The following is a 24018-nucleotide window of genomic DNA, read 5'->3' as shown; positions in this document are numbered from 1 at the left end:
ACTGTTCATTTATCTTACAGCTATTACTGACCCATCTTCATTTTTTTCTGATTCAGGAGCAGACTGTTGCCTTGTTACAGGGATATCAGGGTGACAAAGATCTGGCAGCGAGGGGCCAGTTTTTGCAGAAGCAAAATGAACTTCACACACATACAATACAATCTTACAATATAAGAAAGACACAGTATTACATCTTACTTGACAATGCTGCCCATGTAATTTAATATGTCAGATAAGTCTACTTAGTTTAACAAGTTTTTTGAAAGTGTTCCAGAGACACTTCTGGAAGAACTCCAAAATTTTTTACAGGTCAAAAAGCCTTCATTAGGAACTTGGTTTTGGGAACTTTGTAAAAAATAGCAAAAAAAAAAAAAAATTTTAAGTTTGCTTAAATACGATTACAGATCATTATGAAACTTGATACTTAAAAGGTAAAGATGCTTTCACAATCTGTTATCAAAAACAGACCCAAAGTCCAAAAAACCCCTTTGTTCTTTTAACAGTGAATATCAAATTCTACTTTTGTACCAGCTTACTTTCGGTATTAAAACTTACTCATTTTAATGTTAGCCCTGACCACTCATAAAATTCCATTCCAAAGATTCCTTTTTCATTATTTTATAAGTTTGTTATTTGTTTTTTACATTCAGATTTTGTCCTGTTCTTTAAACAACCAACCTTGCTTTAGGACAAAATTACTTTCTTTTCCCTCAACAAAAAAAATGTATCTCCATTCCTTAGATCTTCTCTGACCAAAAACACACGCTTGGGGATCCCTGGGTGGCTCAGCAGTTTGGCACCTGCCTTTGGCCCAGGGAGCGATCCTGAAGGTCCGGGATCGAGTCCCACGTCGGGCTCCCGGCATGGAGCCTGCTTCTCCCTCCTCCTGTGTCTCTGCCTCTCTCTCTCTCTATATATATATGTCTGTCATGAATAAATAAATTAATTAATTAAAAACAAAAACACACTCTTTACTTTGTTTACATATAAAGATGTTTCTTTTATTTTTAGTAGCTGTAATAACAATTAGAATTTTTAACAGAAATCTTAATTTCTGGTGAAAACTAAGAAGGAATTGTGAACTGTCCTATCAGCATTTTGTAGATTAGCAAGTTATTAATACATTTCATAATTTCTAGAGGCATATGTTTTTTTTTTCAGTTTTCCAGTGTAAAATTAGCAAATCTAAATATATGTATATAGTTTTTTAAGATTTTATTTATTTATTCCTGAGAGACACAGAGAGAAGCAGAGACATAGACAGAGGGAGAAGTAGGCTCCCCACAGGGAGCCCGATGTGGGACTGGATCCCTGGACCAGGAAGGATCACGCTCTGAGCCAAAGGCAGATGCTCAGTCACTGAGCTACCCAGGCGTCCCTCTAAATATCTTTTAGTTTCTTTGCAATAAACCAAAAGTAGATAAGCCTATGTTCAATAACAGCATTTTATCCTATCTGGAAATAACCTAAATATTCAATACATTTCCATCATTTGATTTAACAAGAGTCCTAAAATCCCAAGCTAAAGAGTTTTGGAAAAGTTTTTTTAAGCACACATACCATAAAATAGAATTGCTAAAAAGCTTATCTATAAATTCTTATCCCACTTAACATCTAAATCATTTGCTCCAACAATTATGTTTAGATTACCCACGAAACTTGATGAGACATTAGATAAAACCAACCATCATTCTAAGTTATTTTTACTGACAAATTATAACAAATTTAATTAAACTAATAAGTTTAGGTAGAATGAAATTTATCTGCATTATATTTAATGTTGGTAACTCTAAAGACATGCCTGTTTTAATTAAGCCAATGAATTTAAACTAGCTTTAATTTACTAGAAGATTATCCAGGTACTTGAAAAATATTTGGGTGTTTTATATTTCTGAGAATTTAATTTACATAAGCACTTAATTTTCCTTAAGCCAATTAAATAGATCTTTAAGCCAACTAAATTTACAAATAAACTTTAAAAATACCATCTGGAGGTAGAAAATACCACACATTTACTGTATATAAAGAGGCACACATAAAGATACAGATGTAGAGAGACCTCATAGCTTATGGCCTTAAATTGCTGCCATGAATTAGGTACAAAAACACAAAACTCAATAGTTGTAAAAGAAGCTACATCTAAGTTTTTCCTTATTTTTAATTTAAGGGCTAAATTTTAATATAATATGAAAGGTTGACCTCTTATACTTTAAAAAAGAATTTTTATTTGAGAATAGTTGACACACAGTGTTACATTAGTTTCAGGTCTACAACATGATTCAGCTTCTCTATACCTGGGCTTTGCTCACTGCAAGTGTAACTACCATGTGTCATAACACTTCTTATTACAGTATCATTGGTAATAGTCCCTATGCTATGCCTTTTATTTCAATGATTTAGTCATTCCATAACTGGAAGCCTGAATCTCCCACTCCCCTTCATGCATTTTACCCACTCTCCCACCCGCCTTCCATCTGGCAGCCATTATTTCTGTGTATTTAAAGGTCTGATTCTGCTTTTTGTATGTTAATTCATTTGTTTTCTTAGGTTCCACATGAGTGAAATCATATGGCATTTATCTTTCTCAATCTGATTTACTTCATTTACCATAATACCCTCCTAGTCCATCCATGTTGTGTCAGTTGACAAGAGCTAATCCTTTCTTATGGTGGAGTAATATTTGATTGCATATGTTACCACATCTTCCTTATCCATTCGTCTATCAATGGACACTAGGTTGATTCCATATCTTGGCTACTATAAATAATGCGTCAATAAATGGGCGCATGTATCTTTTCAGATTAGGGTTTAATTTTCTTTAGATAAATTCCTAATAGTGGAATTATTGGATCAAATGGGATTCCTATTTTTACTTTTTTGAGAAACCTCCATACTCTTCCACAGTGGCTGTACCAAACTATTTTCCCACTAACAGTGGCTGAGTGTTCCTTTTTCTCCACATCTTCATAGTACTTGTTATTTCTTGTCGTTTTGATTTTGGCCCTTCTGACAGGTTTAAAGCTGTTTTTAATTCCTCAAAGAATTAAGTTGCCACCTAAATGGTAATCAGAGGACACCCATACCCATCCACCTATGTGTTTTTCCACCCTCTGGGTATATTTAGCTCAGGGAAGAAGTCTTTAAATTCTTTTCAGGCTCTGAATCTGCTTCAAACTTGGCCAAATTTCTGATCACAGAGTTAGTAAATCCTTTCAGATATTTTGTCAGGTCTCAGCCAGGACATACAGTAAATATTTCTGGCAGTTTTAACCCCATGGACTCGAGCAGCATCCTCAAAGAGGGTGCAAAAGATATTATCTTTACAAGATCCAGTCACTCCCAAATTTAGCCAGGCACAACCTGCCTGTACCAGGTGGGCTGAAAGCCAAGCCAAATTCTCAGGACATAAGACAATCAAGAAGGCAGTAGTTATCTCTGGGAGATAATTAATAGTTCAATAATTATTAGTTCTAATTAGTAATTCTAGGTTGGTTTTAATAAGATTCGGAAAGGAAGGGAATATTTTTTTCCCCTGCATATTGGGCTCAGGAGGTAATTTATTTATAAAACCTTTTGAGAAAAAACAAAAACAACAACAAAACAAACCTTTTGAAAATCCTCTGTGGGTTTAAATTATTTAACTATTGGCCTTTAATCCTGGAATGAAAGTACCTGTAGGGGATTGCCTGCAGCCTATGGTGGTCTTTATCTTAAAAGGTAACTACTAGTCTCTTCAGAGTCAAAAGGCCATTCAGACCTTTTGACAGGATTACTAGAAAGAATACTCAAAGGAGAGAGAACAGTAGGAATTAATGCAGTTTTATATGTTAGTCTCAGTCTTTGTTTTAGATACTGTTCTTTTTCATTGGCCTTTTGCAGTGAATCAATGAAACTCTGGAATTTTGAAACCTTTTGGTGGCTTCTGCATACCAATTAAAATAGGTATTCCATTCTGTTTAAGAATCTTTGCTTTCAAGTACACTTCCTTAATTATTTCTCTAATTGGAGCATTTATCATAATGGCCATTGTAATCCTAGGTTGGTTTTAGTAAGATCTTGTCATTTAACTTAATGTTTGCAACTTATGAGACTACAGAAGTTTATGTTTTTAGACATGAGGTAATAAGTACGTCAGAAGGCAGCCTGCTCAACTCTGGATATGAAAGATTCCCCCACATTTTTTTTTAGCTAGGCCTCTGGGTTTCTCAGAATCAAACTAATACCTAGAGGGACATGTGATGGAGTTGGGAATTGTGACGTGTTTTGCAGTGTACCTCATTGCGCAGAAATTATCTTGGTGGGTGACCTAGTGTCAATATAACGCATTAATGCAACCAACTTATTCTATCACAGAAATTTTCTAAAGGTGGCAGGTGCCCTAATAGCCTTTGAATTTAAATGCTTGACCCATGCCCACCAGTGTTTGCAGCCTTATTTCTGGCATCCGAGACTCCCATTATCAATTAGCCCTTACTTAAAATAATACCACAGGCCTCATACTGGACCGAATCCAGCTCAGATCAGACCCAGCCTGTTCTTAAGGCAGACCCAGTCCAGTTCTAGCCAGTGGCCACCAACAGTTCCCAGCACAGGCTGACCAGCAGACTCTAGTGAATGGAGACAATGGACTGGAAATGGGGAAGGTACTAAACCAGTAAATACCAGTCAAGGAGGACTCCAACTACAATTGGAGAAGGGATTCCAATGTGGAATTATAGACTGAACCAAGGGCTAAGGATTGGAGCTCTGTTAGAGTCTCTTGTCTGTGTAGACTGACTCATTAACCCTGGACTGCAAAGCCAATTAGACCCAAGCTCAAATGCAAAGAGGGTGGAGCTCAAACCCAGAGGAGCTCACCAACAGTCCTTGGAAATGTATGACAAGACAGTGAATTTGAAAGGTTCACAGAGTGCTGCACCTATGTTTCTCTTTATCCCTGAAGGCCTTTTAGAAGTTCACTTCAGATCCTGCTGCTTCCACAAAACCTGTTAAAAAAAAAAAAAACAAATTTTGAGGATGTAGATGGCTTCATTAAATGATTCATGAATTGGGCAGCATCCCATCTAGGGAGCAAGGGAGCTCCCAGTAGTTGTGCAAAACCGGAGGATTTTATAGGAAGGATGATGGAGCAAAGAAATTGTTAGCAAAATTTAAAAAAGGATTGTACCAGGGTCACTTTTCCCTAAGGGTAAAGGGTAGGGAGTCTAATTAATTAGGTGGGTTATCTCATCTTGGGGGCTATGGAAAAGGCCCATGTGACAGATCACCCCATTTAGTGCTGTGTAGAAAATTCCTGACTGGTTAAGACTACATTTCTAAGGAGGTTGCAGTTAGGTTAGGTATTAATCCCCACCATGGTGACTTGGCCTAAGTGTCTCAATTTTGGACCTCTGCTTTTCTTTTTAACAAGTCAGTGAGGTTGTGAAATTTTTAATGGCAAAGGATATGTAGACTTTTTAGGGACCCGGTGTTATTTCATATCTGAAGTTCTTCCAATGGTGTTTTTTCTGTCTAGAATGTATAATTGGTTTTGCTGATTCTCTTTCCTGCATGTTAACTCTTACTTGATTTTTAAATGTAGTTTAGATATTTTATTTCCCTGAAGACCCCACCCCCCCCACCCTTGTTTAAGTTGGGTGCTCTCTTCTGTGTTCCTGTAGGCCTTTGCACATCTGTTTCATTATCCTGTGTTCCACACAACAGTAGGCAAAGAATACTGTTAAAGAACGCGGTCCATGTCAAACAGATTGAGAAAACAAAAATCAAATGCTTTAGAATTTCTCAAAGCCTTTAATATGCTAAAAATGCATCTGTATTCTCCAAGAAAAGAATATATAGTATGAAACATTTTCCAAACAGAGTATTGAACCATATATTTGAGCTATTTATTTTAAATTTCCTGTTTCTTAATTTTTCATTTTCATATCAATGTTCATTTCTGCTTGAAATTCTTTGTTGACTTGTTGGTGGATATTTAACTCTGTTTATGATAGCCTGCCTCTGGTGATGAATGAAAAAAAATGCTTTGCTCCAATATGGGACAAGCTGATAGCTGTCTTCTGGAAACAGGCTGCACGGAAGCCTTCCTAAGGCACTGCTACTTTTGAGTACAGTTCTTACGGGTACAAATATTAGTGCTATCTGTTGGTTGGAACAAGCAGGGAAAAGAGAAGATTGCTACCTGCTGTTGCACATGTCTTCCCATTCCTTACCCTGAGAAATGCTTCTGCGTGGCCCTCTACACTCTTGATATGCATTGACTTCCTTCAAGGGCTTGGAGGACCTTTAAACAACTCCTACTTTACATTGATCTTATGTTTTGGGTTGTCATTAGTTCCTGTATTTGCTTTCTTTTTCTTGTTTCTTTATTTATCATTCTTTTCCTTAAATCTAATCCATTTTTTTAATATCTTAGAAATTCCTCAGAACTTCTTGTCTGCTTACTCTTTGCTTCTCAGCACTGTTACAGATTTGGTTGTTTAGACTTTTGTAATACTTCCTGGAGATTTAGTTGGGAAAGGGAAGTTGTCTTATCTTGATCTGCCATCTTTATCAAAGCATTCGAATCCCTTATTTGCTAGGTTTAGCTATAAACATTCCTCCATTTACCCAACACTGGAAAAAGCATGCTCTCAGTATCTTGATCTTTTTTAGTCACTTGATATTTTTTCTTCATCCTGTGTCCCTCTTCAGAGACCACACATTTCTGTATTTTCTTTAAGAGGTAGCTGTACAATTGAACAAAGTCTTTCTTATGAAATACAAGTTTACACAAAATGTAATAACATCAGAGATAAATGATTCTACAAAAGGAGTCTTTTAACCATAACCAGTACCTCTATTGCATCTCAAGGTTTGTTTGTTTATAGTTTCAAGGACCATGGAAGAAATGAAAATGCCAATTAATCACACATTCTAACACAGAATTTTCAGCTTTCTTTAATTCCAAACGAATTTAGAGTTGATGAGGCAAAACCATAATAATCCACTTCTCAGAGAAACTGGAACATAATAGTATTAATGGAAGATCATTCAAATTTGCTCTTATAGTGTGATTACAGTATTACTTTAAAATATGTGTGTGTACTTAACATCCAAAATACTGCTACCTGTCAGCTCAAAGATAAGGATGCAAAAAATTTTTATCAAAGTGTAATTTGTAATAGTAAAAATTGGAAATAATCTCAGTAATTAATAGAGGATAGGTTAAACAATATAGTAAAACATTATTTATAACCATTTTAAAAAGATAATTTAAAATAGCATTTACTGATTCAGAAAAGAGCAAGTTACAAAATTGTGTAGACATACAATTGTATTTTGTTTTACATAAAGGTATAAATATAGAAAGATTACGTTATATACCAATGTGTTAGAGGTTATCTTGGCTATACGACTTCCTGAGTGATTTTTATATTCTCTTTGCTTGTTATCCCCCACGGCCACCAATGGGAATGAATCATTTTTAGAGAAGTTTGTTTATTTATTTATGGTGGGAGAGCAGAGGGAGAGAGAATCTCCAGCAGAGCCCAATGTAGGGCTTGATCCCTTAACCCTAGGATCATGACCTGAGCCAAAATCGAGTCAGATGTTTACCTGAGCTACCCAGGCACCCCTAGAATAAGTTTTTAAAAAGTTATTTAAAGGTGGCTCGGTGGTTGAACATCTGTCTTTGGCTCAGGTCATGATCCCGGGGTTCTGGGATTGAGTCCCACATCGGGCTCCCCATTGGGAGCCTGCTTCTTTCTCTCCCTCTGTCTCTGCCTCTCTCTGTCCTGCCTCTCTCTGTCTCTCTCATGAATAAATAAAATCTTTTATTTATTTTTTATTGTTTTTAAGATTTTATTTATTTATTTATTTATTTATTTATTTATTTATTTATTTATTTAATAAGACACGGAGAGGCAGAGACACAGGGAGGGGGAGAAACAGGCTCCATGCAGGGAGCCCAATGTGGGACTTGATCCCGGGTCCCCAGGATCATGTCCTGGGCCGAAGGTGGCGCTAAACTGAGCATCCCTAAATAAAATCTTTTTTAAAAAGTTATTTAAAATAGCAAAAAATTTGAAATCACATTTGTGAATATTCAGGGGATGGTTCTAGTTTTAATTAAGTAAACAGATATCTGCCATTTTGTCTAATGCAGCTAGTGTAGAGGAGGAAAACATTTTCCTCAACCCTCTTAAGATCCCTGGTGGGCCTGAAAATTAAACTGACAGATTAACAGGAGGAAAGACCTACAAACTTATTTAATGTAAGTTTAAATGAGATGGATGACTTAATAAGGAAGGAAAACCCCAGAGAAATAGTTAGACCTGAGTTTTTTAATGCTGGGTTTCATCAAAAGTGTACAGAATTCTAAGAAGTGCGCAGTCATGGAGGAATACAATGGGTAAAGGAATGTGAGGTGATTGTAGTCAAGGAGGGGGCAGGCAGCTTAGCAAGGCTTGTTACTATTCTTAGTGTCCCTCTGTCTTTTGAGGTGGAGGATGCTACTTTCCTCTTGGTATGAGGAGAGCATATTTCACATGAGGATTTCATGATCAGTTTCAGGGAAAGAGTAAGAGGTGAGAAGAAGGTAACCTTCCTGCTTCTCCTCTTAAACTCCTTCAGCTGAAAATATTCAAGATGCTGAAGTGCCATATTTTGCAGTGGCATGTCCTGAAGTCCAGCAATTGCCATGAACAACTTGTATTGGAATTTGTTAATGATGGTACACCTCTCACTAATATTATAAGAATTGCTTTCATTTATTTATTATACTTCATTTGTGAAGGAAACTTGTCAAAACTTAATAAATGTCAACACTAATTGTGGAGACAAGGAAAGCACTTCTAACCAATGGCTTAAGTAAAAATTATTTTAGTCAAATTCACTTTAATTTGTTTTATATAAAAATACACTGAAAAACTGAGTTAAAACTTTGGTACTACAGATTTAGAAAGGCTCCAACTTCGATGCATGTTCAAAATACATATTTGATAATAGCTAATTCTTTATTGAACAATTGAACATGTATTGAACAATTATGGTATTTTGTGAAGGTATTATCTGATTTAATCTAACAACTGACATTCCTATTTTCCATTTGAGAGACAAGGCTTAGGTTAAGTAGTTTTTTGGGTTGTTTTTTTTTTTAAGATTTTTTATTTATTCATGAGAGAGAGAGAGAGAGAGAGATGCAGAGACACAGAGACACAGACAGAGGGAGAAGCAAGCTAAAGGCGGTGCTAAACCGCTGAGCGACCTGGGTTGTCCCTTAGGTTAAGTAGTTGGCATATGATCACATAAGTAATAGTTAGAGGGAGAGTTGAACCCAGGAAACCTAATTAGGAGTTCATACTTTTAATCATGAATATGTACTGCTTAGCTTAGAACTGATGGATGCTTTTGTGACCAGTATTGCCTTGAAGCAGTTACATCATAGAGTCCTAAAAATAATATAAAAGAATAGAAAACTTAAGCCATTGAATTGATTATATGGTGTTCCTACAACTGAGCAGGTTGTCAGTATTCTAGTCCAAAACTAAACCCCAAAGAGAAACTTCTATAAAACTATGGAAGTCCTAATACTGAATATATTTTTGAGTCTGTTCTCAGCTGTTTCTTCATCTCAATCCTAACCCTATTCCATGGGATGTCAATACGGAGCATTAGTTGAAGCAACTAAAAGAACAAAAAATTATGTAAACCCTAGATCTTCCAAAGGTATGCATGCTTAAAAAAGCTTCATGTCTTTTTGAATATTAAGGTTCTTCTCAACCTTAACTCCTTAATACTACTTAACATTTTTCTCTTTGGAAATATTATGAATATTCGTTAGAATTTGGAGTGAGTCCCCCAAAGATTTGGCTGCTAGATTATAATTGTAGTAATGTATCCCTGCAATTAACAATAAACTAAATTAGACTCTAAATATAGAATGTTAAAGTATAAGGAAATTATATTAGTTGGCTTATATTCAGCTGCTACTAGCAAAGACTCCCAAAATTCTGACTTAAACAAGATAGAATTTTTTTTTTTTCTCTCACAAAAAAGAAATTCGGTTTGACAATTCCATAGTCATTGAAGACCCAAACTACTTCTTTCTTTCTGCTTAGCTCTCCCTTGTGTATGACTTCCATTTTCAGGGTCACTCGTGGCCCAGGATGGCTTGTTAGAAGTGTGGCTATCAGGTAGAGGCAGGAGGGGCAAATGGACTCTTTTAGATGTTTTCATGGTAATTCTATCCTACAACCTCTCTGTATCTATCTTATTGGCTAAAACTTAAGTTTGTAAGAACAGCTAGCTGCAAAAAAGGCTAGGACATTGCTATTCAGAGTAAAATCAGACTTTTCTTGCTTAGAGAGAAAGGGAGGTTACTTGTTTTTGGAGAGCAGCCAGCAGTCTGTCATAAGACTATAGGAGACATCTCATCCAGGCTTTTAAGTTTAAGCTATTAAGACCCAGACTTCCCGAGCTGTCTATATAGCTGGGTATGGCAGAATTATAATCAGAACCCAGATTTCTTGCTGACTTGTATTAACCAGAGGGATCACAATTACATCTACTAATGATGAATTAAAGTGATAATAAATCAGTCTAGCATTAGTATGAGAGTTTTTCTTTGCCACTTTACCTCAGCATCTGTCCCCATTCTACTATACCCTCCACACACACACACTTGGATATCTCAGAATATTATTGCCTGCTTATTTGATAAATCTATGATCATTTTTCCCTCAAGATACAAGTTATATGGCTAGATTCAGTGATTAAAATTAATAGTTTTAGTAGGGTCTAAAAACATTTGGTGTTCTTTTTAACATTAATGGTTTTATACCTTCAGGTGAATTTTTCTCTCAAATTTTCTCCTACAGTATAGCTGAAATACAGAAAGATGTGGAATACAGATTGCCATTCACCGTAAACAACCTGACAATTAACATTAATATGTGAGTAGAATTGTATCCTGTATTTTTATGTGTTAGTACTTTTAAAAATCTTTTCCTATTTTCTTAGTTATTAGAAGTAAATGGTTTAAAGTGAACTTATTTAAAATATTCCTTTTCTAGAAACTATAACTTACTAAAGTCACACAGTTTTGTGAAACAAATTTTTAAAGACATTGTAAAGTATATTGTTGTAAGAAAGAAACTATTCAAGAAGAAGTGCACTAAAAAGATGTAATAATAATAATACTGTCATTGTTTTTATTGATATGCACTAAAATCTTAGCCGGAGGTAGACTGAAAGAGAAAATCCACAAATGATGAGAAACAATCAAAGAAGTTGCATATGGAAAACTGTTAGACATATATCCACCTCTATATTAGAAACAAGTGAAAATATTCTAGTCTTCAGCAACAGATAGACTATGTCAACCAGAAAGTTCAAGGCTGAATTTGGTCTACTATTTAAAGAAAAATAATTCAGTTAAAAATTACAGTCATGAGGTTATTTAAGAGGAAAGATGGGACAAAATGATTGCTAAAGTACTCATTTAACTGTAAGTATAATTATTAATCTTTAGTATGAAAGTATTTAAAGTTATTGCCTCAGATTGCAGGAGGTGGCTGGGTGCTAGAGTAGGTGTTTGGTTGAGGTAAGAAGCACCTAACTTGAAGATAGGAACCATGGCTTCTTCATCTTCATATTCTCATTGTATAGCATAGTGCCTGCACAGAGAAGGCCTTATTAAATCCTAGTTGAATAAGTGAATGAAAGTGTGAATGTATAATAACGCCATGCATTATGCTGTGTTATCTTGATATAGGAGTTTTTGAATCCTCACAGCAGCCCTGCAAATTGGACAAATTACACACACAGATAGTAACATAGTTAGGGTACAAACCCAGATTTGTTGGGCTCTAAGGCTATTCATTGTCCTTACCAGACTGGTTTAACATCTTTAACTATATACATTAAGTAGTTTTATCTCTACCAAATGCTCTAGGAAGGGCTAAGTAGGAGAAGCCGAAAAGGACCCAGTTTTCTTCTTGACAGTGCTGCCATACAAACCATTTTCTGATCCAACAGGGGAACAGAGAGACAGTTTTAAAGGGGCATATTCTTCTGAGTTTAGAGACATTTAGAAATCAAGAGTTTCATATCCAGTAAAATCCATTTAGGACTTCAATATTGAATTTTAAATTTGTGGTGGTTTTAAAGGTTAAGATTTTCACCTTTTTTTGTTGTTGTTGTTTGTTTTGGTATTGAGAATTGATTGTTCTTTGATTGAAACCATGTGATGGACCTCAGACTTGGAAGAATTGTGTTAGTGGGGACAATTAGAAGATACCCTTATAACACCAAGGCATAATGACAGCTGTACTGTTTTAATCATAGTGCTTTTGCTTTTGCTTTTTTACTCATTCTTTAAAAATTCAATAGATGGTGTAATAATTCCTGGCAGCATTTCATAAGTAGGAAAACCACAAGAAAATTATATGGCCAGAACCTGTGGTCTAATAGTCAAATTGGTTCCTGTGGTTCTCTTGATACAAATACCTGACCTGATTTTATCTGAGATTTTGCATAACTTGGTATATTATGCTTGAAAGCAATTAATTGACATATGTGAATAATATCTTGTAACTCAGGGTATACATATTTTACATTAAGAAGATTTTACTGTATTGAATTGCTTTATTTTTTATTTTTTTAAAATTTTTATTTATTTATGATAGTCACACACAGAGAGAGAGAGAGAGAGAGGCAGAGACACGGGCAGAGGGAGAAGCAGGCTCCATGCACCGGGAGCCCGATGTGGGATTCGATCCCGGGTCTCCAGGATCACGCCCTGGGCCAAAGGCAGGCGCTAAACCGCTGCGCCACCCAGGGATCCCTGAATTGCTTTATAATTTTGTTGCTCAAGTGTATCATTTTGTGTATTTTCAATCAACAACCATAATACAACTTATTACTGTGAATAGTTAATCCAAATGAAAGCATGAAAATTTAATTTGCTTATAACTTTATTTTAGAATTATGACTATATAACATAACATTTATCTTTTTTTCATCTGTTCTACTTTTAACAGATTACTCCCTCCACAGTTTCCTCAGGAAAAACCAGTGATCAGTGTTTACCCACCAATACAACATCACTTAATGGATAAACAAGGAGTATATGTTACCTCTCCATTAGTAAACAATGTATGTATATAGTATAATTTATTTCATAGTAGTATAACAGGTGTATTATTACTTTACTACTGCATATTTTATAAATTTAAAACGCATTTAAAATCTCATGTGGTCTAAGTAATTTCCCCCCCCGCAAAAGGTCAATATATCTAATAGATAATACTGATTTGAAGGTTATTTGTTTTATTTGTTTTTCTGTGATGAGGACCTGTTGATCTTAGAACTTTGGTTCACAGTAGATTTTCCGTAGTTGTTAGGAGGGGATAAAATTCAAATATGTCTCAAAGTCCTTAGGATATATCAATGATTGATTAATTTGAAGGACTAAACTTAAATGTACTCTGAGTATTTACCTTTGAACCTTCAAATTATTTTAAAAAATGTGGAAATATTTTTGCTCCATTACTGGTTAAATAGATTTTTAACCGATTTGTGGCATTGAGCCAATGGGAAAATATTGTCAGTTGTAGATTACTAATCTGGTCATTTGACACAATATCCTTTGTTTTTCATTTGATTCTTGCTGTGCCAAAGGAGATTTAAGATAAGCTTTAGAATGATATTATCCTAATAAGACTTATTCTGAAAGTGATTTTGATCATGCTGTATTACTGTTACTTTTAGTTTACAATGCACTCAGATCTTGGAAAAATTATTCAGAGTCTGTTGGATGAGTTTTGGAAGAATCCTCCAGTTTTAGCTCCTTCTTCAACAGCATTTCCATAGTAAGTATGTTTGTACCAAAAAAAGTTTGCATATATTTATTTTACTTACTCTTATCAAAATAATCATAATATAGTTTAAATTTTCAGATGATATTAAAAGGCAGTTCTCTTTGTTCCACATTCCCACCTTCACGCAGATACATTCATGCTTTTTAGAGGCAACTTTGTTTTCTTCTTGTAGCTGCTTTTCCAATGTTTACCTTCATCTTTCTGAATAATTTAAACAATGTATACACACACACACACACATATCTTGGTTCTTTCATTTTAGATATTATATATTGACCTTCTATTATGATTGATGAGGATTTTAGTTATCTTTATCTTTCATAAATGCTTGTTTCCCCTCATTCTCTCTGTGATATCATGATTTTTACTTAACTTCATTTTTGGTATTTTCATTACTTAAATTCTGTAAATATTTCTGTAAATATTCCCCATTGCTGAACTAAGTACTTGGTCGTGATTATATTTTCTTTATGGTATAATTTTTTTGCTTTTTCTGGAGTTAATAATTACTTCCATTTTTCCATTGGTTGTTTTATCTTTTTAATATTCCACATGTTTCAGCAGCTCTGCAAAGCACCTTTCAGATCAAACCTTGACGACATGTATTTTCTTTGTGAATCTGCAGTTTGGTTAGAGACTACTGGAGATAATTAGTTTTTATTCCACTTTTTGTATTAGCTGTTATGGCATGAAGTCTAGGGACTGGAATCCTCTAAAGGCTCTCTTAACTTTCCTGTCTGGCACTTTTAAGTTAGTCACAAAGTCCCACCTAGGTTCAAAGAGGAGGAAATAGATTCCATCTCTTAATAGAGAGGCAAAGGTCAAGAAGTCTATCTATGGAAATTTGGGAAAATACAATCTGTCACAATCCTGGCAATAAGAATTTACTTCTCTCTTATGTGCAAAAATGTGCTCAGCTCCTTCCCCTGAAACTTCCAGACTCTGTCACATTACAGAATCAGGCTCATGTTAAAAAAAAAGAATCAGGCTATGTTGAGGGTCTGAGGGTTAAGTATCTAAGTTCAGGTACAGATGAGGTTTCTTGGGTATGTTCCTCAAGTACAGTCTTTTTTGGTATGAAGACAAGTGAACTAAAGAGACAGGGTAGCAGGTAACTGTCCCCCACACACCTATCATAGGGCAGTGCATAGGCCTAGGAAAACTACTCTAGGCCCTTCCACTGAAAAAGGGCAAAAATGGAAGCTATGCAGGAGCCACTGGGCCATAGCAGTTCTGAATCCAGCTGGGAAGATGTTGCCATTTCTTTGATAAGGAATTAATTTCACTTTCTGGAAATGATTCTTGATGGAGTAATTCTGGGTTTTTCATATTGCCTTCTGAATCAGCTTTCTTTCTGTAAAATGTAGCCCTTTGCAGATGAGTAGTTTGCAGATGAGTAGTTTGCAGATGAGTAGTTTTTTTAGCCTGTTTTCTCTTGCAGATGAGATGTTTTTTTAGCCTGTTTTCTCTTCTATAGAAGCTAAGGGTCCATAGGCCTCTATTCATTTGATACTGTCTCTATCCCTTTTAGACCAAGATGATACAATTACTTAAAAATATTTGTAGTTTTCTTATGAATCCACTTTACATCCATTTCTTTAGACAAAACTAATACCCACAAGTCTACAAAATAAGCCTTTAGGCTCCCTTAAGTTTCTTAGAAGCCCTAGGAAGCCTTTTGTCTGGCTAGACAGTTATCTAAGGCACTGCCTCAGTTTTCTTCAGAGGAATTAACAAAGAATTTTCTAGCCCATCTTGGGTTTCATCTCTTTGAAGCTCTTTCTTAATTTGAAAACTTTAGAGAAGCTAGGAATGAGAGACATTTTTCTTTTTAAACCCAAGAGATCTTCTCTCTTTATTTTTAGCAGTTCTTTTTATTTTTCTCTCTTCTCTCAGGTTTTACTATAGCCAACTAGAAGTAAGTGGTACCATTAATACTGCCTGGACTTCTTAGCTAGATCATCTAATTCAATAAGTACAGGCATATTATGGATTCTGTTCCAGGCTGCCATAATAAAGCGAAAATCACAGTAAAGTGAATCAAATGAATTTTTGAATTTCCCAGTGCATATAAAAGTTATGTTTAGACTATACTGTAGACTATTAAGTATGTAATAGTGTTACGTTTAAAAAAATATGCACATGAGGGGAGAGAGGTGAAAGTGGTGGAGTATGAAGACCCTGGCTTACCTTGTCCCATGAGTACAACTAGATAACATTCACATCAGCATACATAATCCAGAAAATGACCTGAAGACTGTCAGGGTAAACTGCACGAGCAAAGGTAGAGAAGAGGCCACATCAAAGAAGGTAAGATGTGATTTGAGACCTAAACAGACTATGGCCATCTCTGGACAGACTATAGCTGTCTCTGAACATAATCATGCAAGGAAGCCTACAAGGGAAAGATGAACTCACATAACATCTGGCTTTGAAAGCAAGAGGGGTTGAATTTTGTGAGTTCTTAGAACCAAGGAGACTTAAAGCCTAGAATTCTAAAAATCTGCAGGCTCAGTTCTGGGAGCGCCTGGAGGACCTTAGGAAGTGGAGCCCCCACTCTTAAAGAGACAGCACACCAAACAGCCTGAGCAGGTACAGCATAGAATCAGCAATTTGACAACTACCTGGGACACATGGAAGGGACAGTGATTTACTCATTACAGAGCTTATCAAGAGAGAGATCTCAGAGAGACCTCTTAGAACAAAGGAGCTGGCACCTGCATTTCTCTGCCCTGCACCTCAGCTTAAAGACACAGCCACCTTTGGGAAGCAGTGCAGCACCGACACTCCCTACCTAACTTGCTTAAACCAAGCCTTGTCTACTGTGCTGCATTGGATCTGCCCTCCCCAGTCATACTGCCTGAGTCCTAGCAGTATAGTGTATCCCTCAGAAGACATGCACAACCCTCACCAATACCATGACACCCAACCCACACATCTGGCAGGGCATCAGTCCTTGTACCAGGTGTGGTAGCAGGTGCTACAAAAGTCTGAGGTACATCTTCTTAAAAGTACATGCCCTACCCAGGCACTGTGGGCAGATCTGGTTAAGCTGATCCAGTCCCAACAGTAGAGGCTCCAGGTCTTACTTAGCAGACAGACCAGTACACCCCACCTCTGCTGGGGACCAAACAGCCCATAGTGGGCAAAAAGCCACTGCAGAAAACTGAACTGAAGGGAAAACTGGCAAGAACACAATAGGACACATGCAACATACATAGGAGACACCCTCTGAAGCAGCAGGTCCCGGGGAACAGGGAGCGCTGCACCTCCGGGCACTACAGGACTTCTTAGATATAAAGCATTACCTTCAAGAGCAGTTGGTATAGCTGACTTTCCTAAAACAGAAAGAGACACAGAGAGATAAACAAAATGAGACAGAGAAATATGTCCCAAGTGAAAGAATAGGACCAAACCACTGCCAGAGAGCTACATGAAATGAATGTAAGTAATATGCCCAATAGAGAATTTAAAGTATTGATCATAAAAATACTCACTAGACTTGAGAAAAGAGGAGAAGACATCAGGGAAACCCTTAAAAGGACGAAAAAAGAACCAATTAGAGATGAAAAACGCAATGAATGAAATTTAAAATCCACTTGATGGAATAAATAACAGGATAGATGAAATAGAGGGACAAATTAATGATACAGAAGACAGAGTTTTGGAAAGTAACCAAGCTGCACAAATGAGAGAAGAAAAATTTATGCAAATTGAGAATAGTCTTAGGGAATTCAGTGACTATATCAAACATAATAACATTCACACTGAAGGGATCCCAGAAAAAAAGAGAGAGAAAAAGGGGGCAAAAAATTTTTTTTAAGAAATAATAACTTCCCTTAATCTGGGGAAGGAAATGGATATGTTATACAAACCTAATGATAACCACAAATTCAAATCCAGTAATAGATAAATGAAGAATAAAGAGAAAGGAATCCAAGTATATCACTAAAGAAAATCAGCAAAACATGAAAGAGAGCAAGAGAAGAAAGGATTAGAGAGAAACTAAAGACACAGTCACAAAACAAATAACAAAATGGCAATAAATATGTAACTATCAATAATTACTTTGAATGTAAGTGGACTAAACATTTCAGTCAGAAGACATAGGATGACAGAATTAATTTTTTAAAAAAAGACCCATTTATCTGCTGCCTACAGCAGATTCATTTAGCCCTAAAGACACCAACAGATTGAAAGTGAGAAGATGGAGAGACATTTACCTTGCAAATGGATGTCAAAAGAAAGTCAGAGTAATAATACTTATATTAGACAAAGTAGACTAAAACAAGGATAAATAAGAGACAAAGAAAAACACTATATGATAATAAAAGGGACAATCAAACAAGAGGATATGATAATTGTACATATTTATGCACTCAACATAGGAGCACCTAAATACATAAACAGTTAATAACAAGTGTAAAGGAACTAAATGATAGTAACACAGTAATAGTAGGGGACTTCCCACTTAAATCATTGAACATACCATCCAAAGAGAAAATCAAGGAAACTTTGAATGATATACTGGTCCAGATGAATTTAACAGATATATTAGGAACATTCCATCCTAAAACAGTAGAATACATATTCTTTTCAAGTGCACATGGAACATTCTCTAGAATACATCACATTTTAGGTGACAAAACAAGTCTCAACAAACTCAAAAAGATTGAACTCATACCATGTGTCTTTTCTGACCATAATACTAAGAAACTAGAAATCAACCATAAGAAAAACTCTGGAAAGAGCAAATACATGGAAATAAAGTAACATGTTACTAAACAATGAATGAGTCAACTGAGAAATCAAAAAAAAAAAAAAATCAAAACTTATGTGGAAACAAAAATGAAAAAAATACAGTGATTCAGAATCCTTGGGATATAGCAAGAGTGGTTCCAAGTGGGAAGGTTATAGCAATATAGACCTATCTCAAGAAGCAAGACAAATCTCAAACAACCTAACATTTAATGGAGCTAGAGAAAACAAAACCGTAAACCAGTAGAAGGAAGGAAATAATAAAGATTAGAGCAGAAGTAAATAATAGGGAAACTAAAAAAAACCAATATAACAGATCAGTGAAACCGGGAGCTGGTTCTTTGAAAAAATCAAAAATTGATAAACCTGTAGCCAGAGTTATTAAGAGAAAAAGAGAAAGAACTCAAACAAAATCACAAATGAGAGAGGAGAAATAACAACCAAGGCCACAGATACACAAACAATTGTAAGAGAATATTATGAGGGATCCCTGGGTGGCGCAGCGGTTTAGCGCCTGCCTTTGGGCAGGGCGCGATCCTGGAGACCCGGGATCGAATCCCATGTCGGGCTCCCGGTGCATGGAGCCTGCTTCTCCCTCTGCCTGTGTCTCTGCCTCTCTCTCTCTCTCTCTCTCTCTCTCTCTGTGTGACTATCATAAAAAAAAAAAAAGAAAAAAAAAAAATTATGCCAACAAATTGGGACAACCCAGGAAAAATAGATAAATTCCCAGAAACATATAACCTACCAAATCTGAAAAAAGAAACAGAAAGGTTGAACAGACCGATGGCTAGCAAGGAAATTGAATCAGTAATCAAAAAACTCCCCAAAAAACCTGAAGTCCAGAACCAGCTGGCTTTATAAGCAAATTCTGACAAACATTTGAAGAAGAGTTATTACCTATTCTTCTTAAACAATTCCAAAACGTAGAAAAGGAAGGACAATTTCCAAATTCGTTCTAGGAGGACAGTATAATTCTGCGACCAAAACCAGATACAGACACCACAAAAAAGTGAACTCAGGCCAGTATCTCTGATAAAATATAAATGCAAAAATCCTCAACAAAATACTAGCAAACCAAACCCAACAATACATTAAAAAAAATCATCACTACAATCAAGTGGGATTTATTACCAGAATGCAAGGGATGATTCAATATTCAAAAGTCAGTCATTGGGACACCTGAGTGACTCAGTGGTTGAGCATCGGCCTTTGGCTCAGGTCATGATATTAGGGTCCTGGAATTGAGTCCCACATCAGGCTCCCATGGGGAGCCTGCTTTCTGCCTCTGCCTAAGTCTCTGCCTCTCTGTGTGTGTCTCTCATGAATAAATAAATAAAATCTTTAAAAACAAAATGAAGTTAATCACTATGATACAACATATCAGAAAAAGGATAAAAACCCTATCATTGTTTCAGTGTATGCAGAAAAATCATTTAACAAACCACAACATCCATTCATGACAAAGACTCAACAGTAGGTTTAGAGGGAATACACTTCAACATAATAGAGGCCATATATGAAAAACCTACAACTAACATTATACTTAATGGTGAAAAATTGAGTTTTTCCCCCAAGATCAGGAACAATGCACAAGTGTCTACTTTGACCAGTTTTATTCAACATAGTATTGGAAACTCTAGCCACAGCAATCAGACAACAAAAGGAAATACAAAGCATACAAATTGGTAAGGAAGAAGTAAAACTTTAACTATTTGCAGATGGCATGATACTATATATAGAAAACCCTAAAAACTCCACCCAAAAAGCTACTAAAACTGGTAAATGAATTCAGTAAAGCCACAGGATACAAAATCAATGTATAGAAATCTGTTGCATTTCTATGTACTAATAATGAAGCAGCAGAAAGAGAAGTTACGAAAACAGTCCCATTTACAATTGCACCAAAATAATAAAATACCTAGGAATAAACTTAACCCAGGAGGTGAGAGACCTATTCTCTGTGAAATAAAATATTGATGAATTTGAAAAAGACACTAAGAAATGGAAAGACAATCCATGTTCCTGGATTAGAAGAACAGATATCGGTAAAATGTATACTACCCAAAGCATTCTACAGATTTAATACAATCCCTATCAAAATACCAACAGCATTTTTTACAAAACTAGAACAAACAATCCTAAAATGTATATGGAACCACAAAAGACCCCAAAGCGCCAAAGCAATCTTGAAAAAACCAGTATGGTACTGGCACAAAAATAGTCACATAAATCAATAGAACTGAATAGAAAACCCAGAAATAAACTTACAGCTATATGGTCAATTAATCTTTGTTAAAGTAGGAATGAATAGGCAATGGGAAAACAGCAATGTCTTCATGAAATAGTGTTCAGAAAACTGGGCATGAATAGACATTTCTTCAGAGATATTCAGATGGCCAACAGACACATGAAAAGATGGTTCAACATCATTCATCATCAGGGAAATGCAAATCAAAACTACAAAGGGATAACACCTCATACCCGTCAAAATGACTAAAATGAAAAACACAAGAAACAAGTGTTGGCAAGGATGTAGAGTAAAAGGAACTTTCTTGTATCATTGGTAGGAATGAAAACGTGCAACCACTGTGGAAAAATGTGTGGATGTTCCTCAGAAATTTTAAAATAGAAGTATTCTATGATCACTAATCGCACTACTGGGTATTTACCCATAAAATACAAAACACTGATTGAAACAGATACATGCTCCCCTACATTTATAGCAGCATTATTTACAACAACCAAATTATGGAAGCAACCCAAATGCCCATCAATAGATAAATGGATAGAGAAGTGATACGTATATACAGTGGAATATTATTCAGCCATAAAAAGAATGAAATCTTGCCATTTGCAACGACATGGGTATAGCTGGCGAGTATAATGCAAAGTGAAAAAGTCAGAGAAAGACAAATACCATATGATTTCACTCACATATGGAATTTAAGTAACAAACAAGCAAAGAAAAAGGAGACAAACCAAGAAACAGACTCTTAACTATAGAGAACAAACTGATGGTAACCAGAAAGGGAGGTTGGTGGGGGTTAGATGAAATAGGTGATGGGGATTAAGGAGCGTGCTTGTCATGATGAGGACGGGGTGAATCGAATTGTTGAATCACTCTGTTGTACACCTGAAACTAATATGTTATATGTTAACTATACGGTAATTAAAATAAAAACTTAATAAAAGATTAAAAGATAAAATAATTACATAAATTAAATTGTCAATTGCTAAGAAATGCCTACCATTATCTGAACTTGCTTTCAGTGAATAGTAATCTTTTTGCTGGTAGAGGGTCTTATCTCAATGTTGATGGCTGCTGATAAACCAGGGTAGGTGTTTATTGAAGTTTGGGATGACCTGACAATTTCTTAAAGCAGTAACATTTGCCATATTGATGAACTCTTCCATTTATGAATGATTTCTCTGTTGCATGCAATGCTGTTTGATAGCATTTTATCCACAGTAGTACTTCTTTCAAAATTGAAATTAGTGCTGTTAAATCCTGCTGCTGTTTTAGCAACTAAGTTTATGGAATATTCTAAATCTTTTGTTGTCATTTCAACAATCTTCACAGCATCTTCACCAGGAGTAGATTCCATCTTAAAAACCATTTTCTTTGCTCAAACCTGAGAAGTAACTACATTAAAGTTTTATCCTGAGATTGCTAAGTCACATCTTTAGCTCCTCTTCTAATTTTAGTTCTCTTATTATTTCTGGCACATCTGCAATTACTTCCTCCGCTGACATCTTGAATGCCTCAAAGTTGTCCGTAAGGGTTGGTATCTACTGCTTCTCAACTCCTTACATGTTTGACTTATTCCCACAATTCACAGATGTTCTTAATGGTATCTAGAATGGCAAATACTTTCCAGAAAGTTTTCAGTTTACTTTGTCCAGGTTTATCCAAGGAATCGCTGTCTTTGGCAGCTATAGCCTTACAAAGTGTATTTCTTTAATAAGACTTGAAAGTCGATATTATTCCTTGATCCATGGGCTATAGAATAGATATCATGGTAGTAGGCACGAAAGTAACACTATTCTTAATTATATGTCTCCATCAGAGCTCTTGGGTGACTAGGTGGATTGTTAATGAGTAGTCAGAATTTGAAGGGAACCTTTTTTTTTTTTTTTTCTGAGCAGATCTCGATAGTGGTCTTATAACATTCAGTAGACCGTGTAATAAACAGATGTATTGTCATCCATGCTTTTTTTTTTTTTTTTTTCCATTTATAGAGCAAAGGCAGAGTAGATTTAGCATAATTCTTAAAGGCCCTAGGATTTTTAGTATGGTTAATGAGTATTGGCTTCAGTTTGGTCACCAGCCGTATTAGCCCCCAACAAGAGAGTAAGCTTGTTCTTTGGACCTTTGAAGCCAGGCATTGACTTCTCTTCTCCAGTTATGAAAGTTTTAGATGGCATCTTCTTCAATAGAAGTCTGTTTAATTAGGGTTAGAATTAAATCTTGTTTAGTGTAGCCACCTTCATTAATTGTCTTAGCTAGATTTTCTGGGTAACTTTCTGCAGCTTCTATTATCAGCACTTGCTGCTACACCCCGCACTTGATTGATGCATGGTTGCCACAAATTCTCAATTTTTAAACAGTATCTGTGAAGCACAATAAAATGAGTCATACTTGTCTACTTTCCCCGTTATTGCAGCCAACAGTGTTGGTAAACTTTCTACTAATACATAACAAAGTTCCCATTCCAACATTTTCCTCACTTTTCCTGCCAGTACTCTTTGGCGCATCCTCACAGGCCCTCAGGCTTCTCTTTGAGGGTGCATTTGGCTTTCACCTGTCAGGTTCCAAAGCTACTCCTATGTTTTAGGTTTTTCTTTTTCTATTTTTTTTTTTTTTAATACCAGCAGCTTTCCACTTCTAGGTGATAAAATCTGTTCTGGCTACTAAGGTTTAGCAAAATTTTGGCTAAAAATGCTGAACACATGAATTTTGCTCACTAATCATCAATTCAGGAAGGGTTCATCAGAGAGCTCCTGTATGCTGTCCTTATCATCAGTGAGCTCTCAGCCTACTCATCAGAGGCCTTACCTGGGGATGTCAGATGGAATGCCTATCTACCCGTGGCCTCTCTCTGTGGCTTGGGCTTCCTTACAACATAATGGTGATCCCCAGAATGAACATATTAAGAGCTGTGAGGAAGTCATATTTCTTTTATGACTTAGACGCTGATGTCTTCAGCATGACATTCACTGTCATTTTTGCTGCATTCAGTTTGTGGGGGCAGTTACAATATCCTGATCAGATTCAAGGGAAGGAAAAATAGGCTTCTTGGTGGAATGGCAAGGTTCTGGGGGAGTATGGGACCAGAAATGTTGCTGTGTCCATTTTTTGAAAATACAATATGCCGCAGATTGTTAGAAGATAAATTTT

General features: G+C 35.9%; 1 protein-coding gene and 1 long non-coding RNA gene across 4 annotated transcripts in view; one reads left to right on the top strand and one right to left on the bottom strand.

Moving 5' to 3' along the window:
* VPS37A (VPS37A subunit of ESCRT-I) overlaps positions 1 to 24018 on the top strand; it is a 53138-nt gene that overhangs the window by 7904 nt on the left and 21216 nt on the right. For all 3 annotated transcript variants that reach the window (XM_077848931.1, XM_077848932.1, XM_077848930.1), the window contains exons 2-4: positions 10860 to 10934; positions 13023 to 13137; positions 13753 to 13853. In XM_077848931.1, coding sequence (XP_077705057.1) covers positions 10860 to 10934; positions 13023 to 13137; positions 13753 to 13853 — 291 coding nt within the window. The remainder of the gene's footprint in view (positions 1 to 10859; positions 10935 to 13022; positions 13138 to 13752; positions 13854 to 24018) is intronic.
* Positions 15859 to 23766, bottom strand: LOC144284405 (uncharacterized). Its single transcript, XR_013352751.1, has 5 exons — positions 23677 to 23766; positions 21869 to 23231; positions 17360 to 17396; positions 17171 to 17200; positions 15859 to 16132 (listed from the first exon to the last, which is right to left on the bottom strand). It is a non-coding gene; the product is annotated as an uncharacterized LOC144284405 (long non-coding RNA).

This window comes from Canis aureus, chromosome 15 (genome assembly GCF_053574225.1).
Source record: "Canis aureus isolate CA01 chromosome 15, VMU_Caureus_v.1.0, whole genome shotgun sequence".
Taxonomy (NCBI): domain Eukaryota; kingdom Metazoa; phylum Chordata; class Mammalia; order Carnivora; family Canidae; genus Canis; species Canis aureus.
The sequence above is the reverse complement of the archived record's forward strand: the minus strand, read 5'-3'. Positions and strand labels throughout refer to the sequence as shown.